Genomic DNA, 13,945 nt, shown 5'->3' on the forward strand with positions numbered 1-13,945 from the left:
AATAACAACGTTCATTTGGCTCACGTTTTGACAGTTCTCAATGCTCGATTGGCTTACAATTGCCGCTTTCGCATATCTCTCATTAATCTCAATAATTTTCGAACTGTCACTTTAAAGTTTAATTTGATTTTAATTCGCGAATCGGACCGATGCCTTAATTTATTTGCCGACCTCAGCAAAAATCTTTCAACAGCCGAGATCTCCCCGCATACAAATTTACCGTTCTTCGTACAGTTACAAATATTTATATCATGGACATGCAGGGTGATGAAAGACTCCGGGCCCATTCACAAATTACATAACGCTTTAGGGGGTGGGAGGGTACCTATCAGAGCGTTACGGCCCATACAAATTTCAGAACCCTTTCATACAAAAAACGTTACGAGGCTGGGTGGGGGATGAAAATAGTCAATTTTTGCGTTATGTAATTTGTGAATGAACCCTCCGCACGAATCTCGCCATGAATCGTTTTGAAACGCTTTTGCATCATCCCTCGTTGTTTATTTTTTTGTTGCCCCCTTTTAACGGCACCCATGTGCGAACTGACGGCGGATCGATGATTTTGACGTTTCGATTAGTGCGAACGAAAAACAAAACATTTTTCGCGACAAACTGTGCTAAGTTTTGCGTAATTTTTCACATTTTTCGAGAAAATTTGACTGTAAAAGCAATTGTAACAAAAGTTAAGCAAAGTTGATTAACAATGGGTTCAAACGCGCAAGAAGAATTGGGTAAGAAATTGTGTTATGTCAGTTATTAGCTGAACTATCTCAGGCCGAACTAAATCTCCACTCACAATCGGAATGACAATGCATTTTGCTCCGGCAAAAAGAACTTCATGGAATCATCAAAACATTAAATTTATGTCACCAAAATGTTTGATTTGACACAGAACTGTTGGAGCGTGTCCTGCTGCGGCTCGGCTGTGCCGACACGGACGAACAGCTGCAAAACACGGTGACCAAGTTCCTGACGCCGGTGCTGATCAAGATCACTTCGCCCTCGGAGGCGGTCCGCAAGAAGGTGATGGAAATCCTGACGCACATCAACAAGCGGCTCAAGTCGCGCAACCAGATCCAGCTGCCGTTGGGCCCGCTGCTACAGCACTACCAGCAGTCCAGTTCGACGTTTTTGATCGTAATGGAGCTCTTCGGTGTTTGGATGTTTTGTGGAATATGTCGCTAAGTCGATTTTTGAATTTTTTAGAACTTTGCCATCATATACGTGACGATGGGCTTTCCTCGATTGACGGTGGAGGAGCAATCAGAAATGGCTCCGCAACTGATGAACTGTTTGGAGGGCAAACCGGAACCACATCAGGATAAGTACGCTTTTTTATGAAAAATCATTTACAATTACTAAAACAAGAATCTTGAATCTCCTTCTCATGAATCATCAAAATGATTTTTTGAACTGTTTTAATTACTGAAAATTTGTTACAATTTGTTACATTTACACAAATTTTGTTTCAGAATTTTGATGCTTGTCCTTCCGTTGCTGGGTGAGATCAAAATTCCGGAAAATCCGGAAAATCGTTCGGAACTGTTGGGACTGTCGGGGAAGCCCCACACCAAGCAGCAGCTGTTGTCCATTCTGATGGATGTTCTGCTGTTGCCGTACGGAACTACCCAGGACGGGGAAGTGCCGCCAGGAATGAGCACTTACACGTTCAAGCGAGTTACGACTGAACAACTGAAGGCAGAAGAACTTGAACAGCTGAAAAAGGGAATCGTGCGGTTCTTATGTGGCGGAATTTTCCCCGAGACTGAGACGTTGGCCCACTTGATAGTGGCCTCGGCTGATACGAGATTTTCAGTTGCCACCCCTGCCATTGTGGAGTTGAACAAGATTTGCTCGTGAGTTGGGACGGACTTAATACTACAGTTGTAGATAGGCGGTTAAATCTTTTCGCTTTTGTAGGTCGTTGGACTGGACAGATCCGAAACTGTCGGCCCCGCTGTACACATTGTTTTCGGGAAATGGTTCCAAAATACCGGACCGGAAAACAAGTCCTGTGAGCACTCGTGTTCGACAGAAGTTGTTTCAACATTTGCTCAAGTGTCGTGGCAATGGAATCATCACCGCGAAAGGAATTCAGGTGATTTTTGAAGCGTTGTTCGGAGACAATACCAATCAAAAGTGCAAGGTTCTAGCGCTACAGTTTGCTGACAAGTTGATCACTAAGTAAGATTATTAACTCTTCGCAGTTTAGGTATTTATCGCCATTAATCGATTTCTTCACAGCGGCCAACCTGATCTAATCAACAAGTTGTCCAAAGTTCTGTTGACGGGCATCTCGAAGCTGATCGGCACAACATCTGAAGAGGCAAACGAAGTGCAAAATGCGGCGTACAATGCCATGGCGCAATTGGCCATCGTGTGCCCGACAACGGTCAATCAGGATGTCCAACTGGTGGCTTCCTACTTCGATCATCTCTCGCAAGCCCCTGTTGAGTTACATTCGTCGATTAGGGAAGCACTTGTGGCTTTGGCACAAGCGTTTGACTGGCGGAAGCAACCCAAAGGTGTGGCCGGCGAAACGGAACTGCCCAAGGGAGAAAAAGACCACGTCATAACGGCCAATGGCAGATTTATTCCCAACTCAAATCAAATACTCCTATTGGGATTGTTAGGTGAGAAGGCAGAATCCAAATTGACGATTGTTCAAAACGTGGCTTCTGTATTCTTGATGACGTGCTTTCCGGATTATTACGTTCCCTCGAGATATTTGCTTCTTATTATCTGCGGTGGAAGTGCCCAACTGCGTGAAATGATGACGACCTATTTGTATGGAGTCTCCAAAAAAGATCACATTAACTACGGTTCGATAATCTCGGTAGACGACTACGAAGAAGACTGTTTGGAAAATGAGCCCAAAAATCCGTTTTCCGCGACAAATGAACCCAAAAAGATTGTTTTACCCGGCTTCCGAGATATGGTCGAATACGTCGCGTTGAAGTCCGAACGTAAGATTGCCACCATCATGGATCGTCCTGGGTACGGGAAGATTAAACTTCCGTACCATTTTGATACCTACATAGAAGTGTTGGATTACCTTAGGATCTGTCTTTTGTTCAACGCTGGAGTCAATACCCATCCGAATGACGACAAAGAATTGATCAAACTCACAGGTTTTCTCAAACAATTTGTCGTTGATTCATCCAATACCGCAGTTCTCCTCAAATACAATGATCTGATCCGCAGACTGATAATCGTCCGCAAAGGCATCACCGAACTAACATGCCTCTACGATCTGGTCAACGGAGTTCCAGAGGTTCTCGGCTCGGAAAACAAGGATCTTCTTCCAACTCTCAGCTCATCACTCAAAGAAATATCTGAGCCCACCCGAGCTCTGATCGCTAAAGTCTACGGAATCTTGTTAGCCTATAATAGTGACGAACCAGAGCTGGAATCTCAAATCAAAGACCTACTTGCTCTAACTAATAAGTCGCTAGAAAACCGCCACGGATCAGTTCTTGCCGCGTCCAACGCTATCCACCGTAAACTCCTTCTCACCCCAGACCTCCAAAACTGGCAGGTATACAAAGACCTTGTCTCGCTCCTGATCACCCTCCTGAACGATCAACAGTCGCTCCTCCAGTCCGCCTCCATCAAAAGTCTCAGCCTCATTGGATCCACCTCCAAGCTCCCCCTCGCTCCAACACCTCCGGCAGACAAAATGGACTCCGATGCAGATACTCCCACCAAAACCTCCCTCTTCAAATCACTCATGACGCTCCTCCAGAGCGGCCACACCAAGGCAAAAATCCGCGAAGACGTCGCCCACTGCCTGGGCTACCTCGCCGTTGGCGATCCGGACTTTTTCGCAAAACGTCTCCTGGAGGAGCTGCTCGGACTGCTCAAAATGACCAAAGACCCCGCGCTGCATATCGCCATGGGACAGGCACTGGTCTATACCCTGCAGGGTCTATCCAACGGTGATCGCCAGGCCGATCAGGACACGCAAGGAAACGTGAGCGACGAAACGCTGACGTGGTTCCTAATCGAATTGGTTCGGAAGGTTAATGAGCCGCATGCCTACCTGAAGCAGGCGTGTGCCATTTGGTTGCTAGCGATCGTCAAGAACTGCACCAAGCGGAAGCCAATCGTGGAGAATCGGCAGATTCTGCAGCTGGCTATGACCGATTTGTTGTCCGAGGATAATGGTTAGTAGGAAGTTTGTTTATGATTGAAACATAAATAATCATTTGATCGTGGTTTTCTAGAACTGGTTCAGGATGTGGCATCCCGCGGGTTGGGCATAGTATTCACACTGTCCAGCAATGACGGTCAGGAGGAATTGTCAAGTTTGCTGCTCGATCAGTTGATCGGTGGTAGACGCCAAGTGCAGAAAGTTACCGAAGATACTAAGCTGTTCGAGGAAGGTGTCCTGGGCAAGGCACCGACTGGGTAAGTTATTATTACTTATCTTTATTATAGAGATTTGCGAAGGGATCGTAGTAACCGTTCGCGAAGGTGGACGTCAAAAAATTTTCGTCTACACGAATTTTATCCAGCGCTTTCTGTTTATTTCGGCTGGTTGGGACCCCGGGATCCTAGTGCTAGTGATTTTTACGGTGTGACGCGTTTTCGGTGGTGTATTGTTGGCCTTCCAGGTTCAGGTATGAAGATATTGGTGTTTGAAGTTTATAGATTCGATTCTGAAGGCGATCCTGTTGATCGAAAAAGGGTCCCGTTTCGCTTAAGTGAAGGTTCGATTGGGTGCGTGGGGGCGTCGTCCGATGTTTTATACCAGCGGAAGTTTGTTAAGTATTATTTTCATATTTTCATATTATTTCTTGCTTTCTTCTTGTGTATTTCTTTTGTCTTTGTTATTCTTCTTTTTATGTAAATCTTGAATCTTCTGATTCGCAAGAAGAATGCTCCTGTAGCTGCTTTGTTCCTTTAAACATTGTTTTTGAAAACACACATCAATTGTCGTTTCGTCCGTTTGTGTTTAACTCCACAGGAAATATGAAGTATTTGTTTGGTCTCATCAAAATGATTAACCCATACGATAAAACTGTGAGGGAAATTCATTTTTTAAACTAAAATTAATCATATTTGATGTCGTTTATTACGTAACTGCTTTCTCTAACTCTCGCGAGAATTATAACTTCAAATAAAACAATTGGCACGGAAACAATAATCGATGGACTTCTCACAAGACCTTTCAAATCTAATTTTAAAATGATATGAATGAGTATTTGTCCAACCTTCGAGTGCTATTAGGTTCCAAATTACATTCACTACAAAACCATCGTAAATACCGCCTTCGTTTTGTCATTATTGATTGATAAAGTTATAAATAGCGCGGGACATTATTTACATTAGCAGAAGCATTACATGTAAGGCTTTAAGCTGATTTTCCCGATAAATTTGAAACGGTTATTTGATGGCTTGTGTCCAGCACCTTCTAATTTCGAATGCTCACAGAAACAGTTGTAACAGAATTAATAGTCCGATGGAGTTGTTTGCGTTTGTTTTGTCCATATTTTTTTTGCTTAGTTTTAAATAACAAAAATAGTTTCATTGTTACATTGTCGCCACTTCGCAGTAAACATTGCATATCCTCTCATTTAAACAATAATTATGGCGTTGACGTTTTAGTCCACATTCAAATGAACAATCGCTCACTTTGAGTGATTGATTGTTTATCCTCACGATGGATGAACAATTCAACACGTATTCTAAAAGATCTGATAAGAAAATGCTAATACTGTTGTATATAAAAATATCCGTACTAATTGGTAAAATAGAAGTTGCATAGATCACATCGCTTTCCATGGTGAATCCCGATCTATGTTTCTGATTACCCCACCCAACTAACACAAATTCCTTCCCGTGGTAATTGTGGAGATGCAGAGGTATTCTCGGTCTCTAGTAGCAACAATAACCACACACTAACCTTCCCTTCCTTTCCCAACTGACTGTAAGGACTTGGCCGGCGCCGTTATTGATCAAAATTCGAGAGCTGCTGGAACGTGCACTTCGAGAATAGATGGTAAATCCCACTATTCACTTGGATCGAAGAGCAATTCGCACCAGCTCCGATCAATCACGGAGTAGCAACCATTGATATGTACAGTCAGTCTAAGCTAAGCTAAGCTAAGCTTATCTTTATTATACAGATTTGCAGCCCTAGGCTATAACTGGTCAGTATCACAAATCAACCAACTGATTTCGTAAAGTACCGGAAGTAACTTACCTACACCCAAAAAGTAATCAAATCTGGAATTCGGCTACAAGTGAAATAAAAAGTGGAGTTCAACCGGACCGTTGCCGTTCTCAAAGTTAAAAACGTCAAGTTCTACACACATGGAATTAATGATGAAACGTCAATAAAAGTGTTGCTTGCTGTTGAGGCCATTCATTTCATTTATTTAGTTAACATCTAAACAGATAACACTGAATCAACAATTTGACGCCACAATACACGGTTCGAGGTCGCATCTCTCCATCCTCGGATACGCCCCACGCTCGCCAAGTCGTTCTGCACCTGGTCTGCCCATCTCGCTCGCTGCGCTCCACGCCGTCTCGTACCTGCCGGATCGGAAGCGAACACCATCTTTGCAGGGCTGCTGTCCGGCATTCTTGCAACATGTCCTGCCCATCGTACCCTTCCGGCTTTAGCTACCTTCTGGATACTGGGTTCGCCGTAGAGTTGGGCGAGCTCATGGTTCATTCTTCGCCGCCACACACCATCTTCTTGCACACCGCCAAAGATGGTCCTAAGCACCCGTCTCTCGAATACTCCGAGTGCTTGCAAGTCCTCCTCGAGCATTGTCCATGTTTCATGTCCGTAGAGGACTACCGGTCTTATTAACGTCTTGTACATGACACATTTGGTGCGGTGGCGAATCTTTTCGACCGCAGTTTCTTCTGGAGCCCGTAGTAGGCCCGACTTCCACAGATGATGCGCCTTCGTATTTCACGACTAACGTTGTTGTCAGCCGTTAGCAAGGATCCGAGGTAGACGAATTCCTCGACCACCTCGAAGGTATCCCCGTCTATCGTAACACTGCTTCCCAGGCGGACCCTGTCGCGCTCGGTTCCACCCACAAGCATGTACTTTGTCTTTGACGCATTCACCACCAGTCCAACTTTTGTTGCTTCACGTTTCAGGCGGGTGTACAGTTCTGCCACCTTTGCAAATGTTCGGCCGACAATGTCCATGTCATCCGCGAAGCAAATAAATTGACTGGATCTGTTGAAAATCGTACCCCGGTTGTTACACCCGGCTCTCCGCATGACACCTTCTAGCGCAATGTTGAACAACAGGCACGAAAGTCCATCACCTTGTCTTAGTCCCCGGTGCGATTCGAACGAACTGGAGTGTTCGCCCGAGATCTTCACACAGTTTTGCACACCATCCACCGTTGCTTTGATCAGTCTGGTAAGCTTTCCAGGGAAGCTGTTCTCGTCCATAATTTTCCATAGCTCTACGCGGTCTATACTGTCGTATGCCGCCTTGAAATCAACGAACAGATGGTGCGTTGGGACCTGGTATTCACGGCATTTTTGAAGGATTTGCCGTACAGTAAAGATCTGGTCCGTTGTCGAGCGGCCGTCAACGAAGCCGGCTTGATAACTTCCCACGAACTCGTTCACTAATGGTGACAGACGACGGAAGATGATCTGGGATATCACTTTGTAGGCGGCATTAAGGATGGTGATCGCTCGAAAGTTCTCACTAGGGCTTCCATTCCCGGAAACGATTTCCCGGGAAATCATATTTCCCGGGATTCCCGATTCCCGGGATTTAAGTATCAGTTTCCCGAATTTCCCGGGAAATGAACATACTAAAATATTTTGCAATAATTGTCTTATTTTTTAAAATTTGATGATTACGGATTTTGGGGTATCAATTACATTTTTTCACTAGCATCATCTCACTGTTTATTTCACTTTTGAAGTTTAAGAATTTAAGTTATAACTTAAAATGCTTCAGAATCAGACGCTGCATTCCAACACGTGTTGAAGAAAGGCGAGACAAAGAACCAGTTTGTATCTATCGTTCGATTATTCATTAGGTCCAAACGTCGGTAAGCGTTGTAAAGTCGAATTAAAAATTTAGTGTCTGTGGTGAAACAGCAGAGCTACCAATGTTCGCAGATATTCAGGCAATAGCAGTGACCAGGTTTGTCCTATTATTGTCAAAGTTTTTGTTAAAACCTTCAATCCTTTTTGATTCAATTCCCGAACAGACTCATATTCCGAAGACTCGTTTGTATTTTGAGATATTTCTGAAATATTTCTTTTGAATATTTTGTAATATTGGTGGCCTAACAGATCTTGATGGAAAAACAGATTTTAGGTCTTTAGTATGCGATCATTACAACTGTCTTACAACAAACACTCGCAAAACTTTTGCAATTTGATGCGTTTTAGGTGCTATTTGCCATTTCAAGCAAAGTTTAACTGAAAAAAATGATATAGTCAGGATCAATAAAGTACGACAATCAAGCACTCGCCTGAAAGCTCTTTTTTATTTCGAATGAAAGAATTCTCATTTCAAATATTTCATTCACCTGCTTTAAATACAAAATGTGTTCAAGTGGACGTACATGAATAAAAATGGGTTATCCTTCAAAGTTGACCAGATGATTCTATGCACTAAAAAAAGTCGTCGACTATAAGAATGGTTCATGTTAGGAATATTTTGGCGACAATAGAAAAGAATCTCTCAAAGCCGACGTTGTCCAAAAACTGGGAAAAAATGCGGATACAACCTGAAAAAGTTTTTTAAAAAAATTATGGAAAAGTAGCGGAGCTCATCAGGACACTGCAGATCTTACTCTTGAGCCAGAGCAGAAGCACCCACGATGTCGAATGTACATATATTTTACGACAAAATTTAAACTACGATTTTGAATTAGTTTCGAGAGTTTTTTTTTATTTCCCGGGATCCCGGGAAATCCCGGGAAATTATTATTTTATTTCCCGTTTCCCGGGTAGTTGAATCCCGGGAAAAATGGAAGCCCTAAGTTCTCACACTCCAGTTTGTCGCCTTTCTTGTAGATGGGGCATATAACCCCTTCCTTCCACTCCTCCGGTAGCTGTTCGGTTTCCCAGATTCTGACTATCAGTTTGTGCAGGCAAGTGGCCAGCTTTTCCGGGCCCATCTTGATGAGCTCAGCTCCGATACCATCCTTACCAGCTGCTTTATTGGTCTTTAGCTGTTGAATGGCATCCTTGACTTCCTTCAAGGTGGGGGCTGGTTGGCTTCCATCGTCCGCTGAACTGACGTAGTCATCTCCTCCGCTGCCTTGACTTTCACTGCCTGTACTCTCAGCGCCATTCAGATGTTCCTCGTAGTGCTGCTTCCACCTTTCGATCACCACACGTTCGTCCGTCAAGATGCTCCCATCCTTATCCCGGCACATTTCGGCTCGCGGCACGAAGCCTTTGCGGGATGCGTTGAGCTTCTGATAAATGGTCCAAATCCTGTCCGCATTATTGCGGGCCTGCGGAATCCTTAACAGATTCAAACGTAATATCCGTAAAATTACTAGATCTACGGAACCGTTCTTTGTAGTGGAAGATTTCAACTTCATATAGACACCGTCATTGGAATTGCTCAAGGAAAAACAGAGCTGACGATTGACTGACCAGATCATTTCGATGAAAAAACGGGACATACACACTTGCAAAACGGGACATGTCAAGCCAACTTGTGATAATGTGTTGAATTTAAGGTGAATCGTGTTGGAATTCAATTTCAAAGCTACATAGCGCTTTGTGGGGCACATAACTGCAAAAGTAAACGACAGGCAGCAGCGAGAAGCCATTTTTAACCTAGGCTTACTTGCAAGCAGCAAACAGGAAAAATGGTTTTCATGGTGCTCCTCGCCTATTATACCTAGATTGTCATTTATGCGAGGAAAAACGCAAGGTGAGGGCTAGGACCGCCATTGTGGCAGCCATATTTCGACTCTGTCGTGATTTCCCTCGAGAAAAAAATAATTTTCAGAAGAAATAAAATCGTCATAAGACTGCATTTCAAAGCGCAATAGGGTAGGATTATTGATTTCTGTTGGTGATCAAGTAACCCAAATTTTCATTCCATTACTAACATTTAAACCCATCAGACCTAGTTTTTGCTCTGTTATAGGTTATGGGGCCAGGAAAAGAAAGAGTTAAATGTTCATTGTAGAGCTTGAAAGAAAGAGAGAAAACGAAGAATAAATAAACGAAAATGATTTCTGGTGGTAGAAGCGGTGGATCGGAGGACACTACGAGCAATTCAAGTTCATCAAGATCAAGGACAGGAGCAAGATGAATACACCACTAGGTGTTCCAATCTGCCAAATTCACGATTCAGCCATCTTGGATTTTAGTATGGGAGAGCCAGCGGGTTTTTTTTTCGTTTTGCGCTGCAAATGATTTTTTCACCCCGCCTTCTTCTCTTCCATAAACTTAGTCGTAGTCCTAGTCGTAGATGAAAAAGTCCAGATGAGGGCACTATCAACGAGTTTCCTAGGCCTCGAAAAAGTGAACTACAACCTGATGAAGGATGCGAAGAACGGGCAAGAAGCCTGGAACAACCTCAAAACTGCTTTGAAGAATTGGACTGTTGCAGTAGCTAACTACGATACGTCTTGACAATTTAAAAAAGCGCTTACGTAGATGCTCTGTTTTCGACAAGTCAAAAGTTGACAGAAATCTTTTTTTCTGTGGCGGATGAATGGTTGGCTTAACTACTGCTAATGGGATTGCCGAAGTTTTATGCGCCCATGGTGATGGGCTTGGAAGCATCAGGACATCAGGACAAGCACTCAAGGCCGATGCGGTTAAATCTAAAAGTTTACAAGATGTCAAGGTGAAGCATAAACCTCGAAGTAGCAACGATGAAGGAGCTTTATACAGCGGAGGAGAAAAGAATCAACGAAGGCGTGGCGGTAGTTTAAACAAACAGAAGAATGTTCCCCACGGCTTCTGCGAGTTAGGGGGCCTGCTTGGGACGTGGTGGGGTTTGGCAGTGGGCTCTGTTAAACCTCCAAGCTACATTTGTCCGCAAGCAGGCCCTATCAAAGCCACCGTGTGCCGCTCAAAGCGCACAGGAGCCCATGGAGTGCCAATTAGCGTGGGGAGCATCCCTACTTCGGTAGGGTAGTGCGTGTTCTGCTTCAGCAGAGAGCGAGTGACATGGTGTCGACTAGGGATCCTACATTCAGAGATATGCGAAAGCGGCCATCTTGAGCCAATCGAGCATTGAGAACTGTCAAAATCTGAGCCAAATGAACATCGTTATTGTTGCAGATCGAAAGGTATTGCGATTTTGGTGAAATAGATTTTATGAAAAGTTTTATCGAATAAACAATTTGTTTTGCTTTCGTAAGTAGAAGTAGTCTAGTTGATGCCTTATATCGTGTCTATACGGGAGCTACCCCGTTTGGCATAAAGTCATTTGGCATAAAGCCGTTTGGCATAAAGTTGTTTGGCATAATGGTCATTTGGCATAATAGTCGTTTGGCATAATGGTCGTTTGGCATAACGCAATGAAAATGATCTTATTTTCGATATTCATATTCTTTACGCAACTTAAAGCTGGACTTCAACATAGACTTCTTGATATTGACAATAAAGAAGGCGCATGCTTTCAAAAAAGGCATCATCAAGGCATCACTCTTTTGCATTATTCCGAGCAATCGCATAATATAAAAGAAAGGATGATCTCCCTTTTTGCATTGCACCGAGCAAATGCTCCCTTCAAAGGAAGGCATCATCAACCTTTTTGGATTATCCTGAGCAATCGCGTATATTAAAAGAAGGAATCATCCCCCCTTTTGGATTGCTCCAAACAAACGCGTGCTTTAAAAGAAGGCATCATCAACTCTTTTTCATCATCCTGAGCAATCGCGTAATATAAAAAAGGAATTATCTCTCCTTTCGCATTGCATCAAGCAAACGCGTGCTTTAAAAGAAGGCATCATCAACACTTTCGCATTATCCCGAGCAATCGCGTAAATTAAAAGCAGGAATGATCTCCTCCCTTTTTGCATTGCACCGAGCAAATGCGAGCTTTAAAAGAAGGCAGCATCATTTCTTTTTTTTGCATTATCGCGAACAATCGCGTAATTTAAAAGAAGGAATGATCTTCTTTTTTGCATTGCTCCGAACAAACGCGTGCTTTAAAAGAAGGCATCATCAGCCCTTTTTTATTATCCCGAGTTATTGCGTAATTTAAAAGAAGGAGTATCCTCCCCTTTCGCATTTCACCGAGCAAACGCGTGATATAAAAGAAAAGCCATATCACGTGTTTCGTCTATCTCAAGCAACCGTTTGATTAAAAAAAAATGATGCGAACAAAAACTCATAAAAATAGAATTGCCTTTACTTACACTTTTTGGGGAATAATACGTTCTGAGGAATGGTCTCCTCGGAATTAGTAAATATATTCTGGGAAAAAGATTCAAATGGTACGGTTTTCGACAGACAGTTTTCCGGGAAATTGTAAAGAACCTAAATCTTTGATAAGAACATCAATTATTAAAGTGTAGTCATCTAAACTGAAAGAACAGCCTATGCTATGCTATGCAAATGAAGGGAAAAATCATATTGTAATTATAACTTACATAAATGCCAATAACAACTTTTCTGAAAGAATTGTAATTTTTCTGAGTATACATATATTGTTTTTAATCAATTATGCCAAACGACCATTATGCCAAACGGCTATTATGCCAAACGACTATTATGCCAAATTAGTTTATGCCAAACGACTTTATGCCAAACGGCGTACCCCCGTCTATACGTATTGCTCTCTAATTTTAGCGAAAATGCACTGCTAGAGGATGAACAAAATAATCAAAAAGGGTCTTCGAATGTAAAGTCATGTGCAAGCCTAAACATTTTTCACTGCGGCAAGGGCTGGCAGCGTTTGTTTACGAAAGTAACAGCGTTGCTAAATCGTCTGGAAAAGTATTCGCACATCTCTTAATATAGGATCCCTAGTGTCGACTACCTGGAAAAACCTGGAATGTCAGAGAAAGTCAGGGAATTTTGATTGAGATCAGGGAAACAAATCGTAAAACACAATCTTGAAAATGTATAGTGATTTTCTTTTCATTCAAGCTATGAAGCTTATTTTTTAGTGTTACTGTTGGCAGTCTCTAGACTGAAAATCAACCTATTTCGTGTTTCCCATGGTAATCGAGTTTGCTTTGCCACATTGATCAAATGATCAATGATGAGGCCTAATCCAAATACAGCAATAGTTCGCTAACTGGGCGCTTTTTAACTGGACTGCTTTTTAACTGGGCGTTCGCTAACTGGGCCAAAGCCCAGTTAAAAAGCAGTTATCCGTCAAAAAACAAAAACAAAGACTAGGCTGCATCTGAGACGAGACCTGCAAAGACGCTGCTTCTTTTCTCTTGTTTTGACACTTGTTCTTCTTTTCATCACAGTTGACCATCGAGTTTCAACTGTTTACTTGACTGTTTCACCTAAGCCCCAGGTGGACCCTTCTGAGCACAATAAAAGTGTATCCAATTCACGAAATAGTTAATTCATTTTCATAAGGATTTTTATACCGGGAACAAACACAGCTTTATGACTGATTATTAACAAGCTAAACGGAAGGTTTGGAATGCTCGTTTAAGTAAAAAAGTCTTGGTAAAACAAAAATGATGTGGAATATTTTATTTGGGATACCAATACTTTCACTCAAAAAGCTGCTGGTTGCACCTGACAGTTCGTGACAGCAGTTGACTGGCAGCAACTGAAGTTACATTTTTTCCTCTTTGCAGGTCTCGTCTCAGGGCTGCATGTGGAGTCTGAATGGTACAGCATCCATTCGCTAACTGGGCTAAAACATCAGTCCAGTTAACGAACGCCGCTTTTTAACTGGGCTGTCAAGGGGTTTTACGATGCATTGTTGCTATCAATGTTTTACATGGAACGACAATAATATACCATTTAGACTCCCCATGCAGCCTAGTCT

The 13,945-nt window shown here is 42.8% G+C and overlaps 1 protein-coding gene across 1 annotated transcript in view; it reads left to right on the forward strand.

The window, feature by feature from the left end:
• Window positions 1-552: 552 nt before the first annotated feature.
• LOC134225646 (proteasome-associated protein ECM29 homolog) overlaps window positions 553-13,945 on the forward strand; it is a 31,596-nt gene continuing 18,203 nt past the window's right edge. Inside the window, exons 1-7 of the mRNA XM_062705898.1 lie at window positions 553-731; window positions 893-1,137; window positions 1,207-1,325; window positions 1,473-1,856; window positions 1,921-2,184; window positions 2,245-4,166; window positions 4,227-4,410. Coding sequence (XP_062561882.1) covers window positions 704-731; window positions 893-1,137; window positions 1,207-1,325; window positions 1,473-1,856; window positions 1,921-2,184; window positions 2,245-4,166; window positions 4,227-4,410 — 3,146 coding nt within the window. The 5' untranslated portion in view covers window positions 553-703. The remainder of the gene's footprint in view (window positions 732-892; window positions 1,138-1,206; window positions 1,326-1,472; window positions 1,857-1,920; window positions 2,185-2,244; window positions 4,167-4,226; window positions 4,411-13,945) is intronic.

The sequence above is a fragment of the Armigeres subalbatus genome, chromosome 3 (genome assembly GCF_024139115.2).
Source record: "Armigeres subalbatus isolate Guangzhou_Male chromosome 3, GZ_Asu_2, whole genome shotgun sequence".
Classification (NCBI taxonomy): domain Eukaryota; kingdom Metazoa; phylum Arthropoda; class Insecta; order Diptera; family Culicidae; genus Armigeres; species Armigeres subalbatus.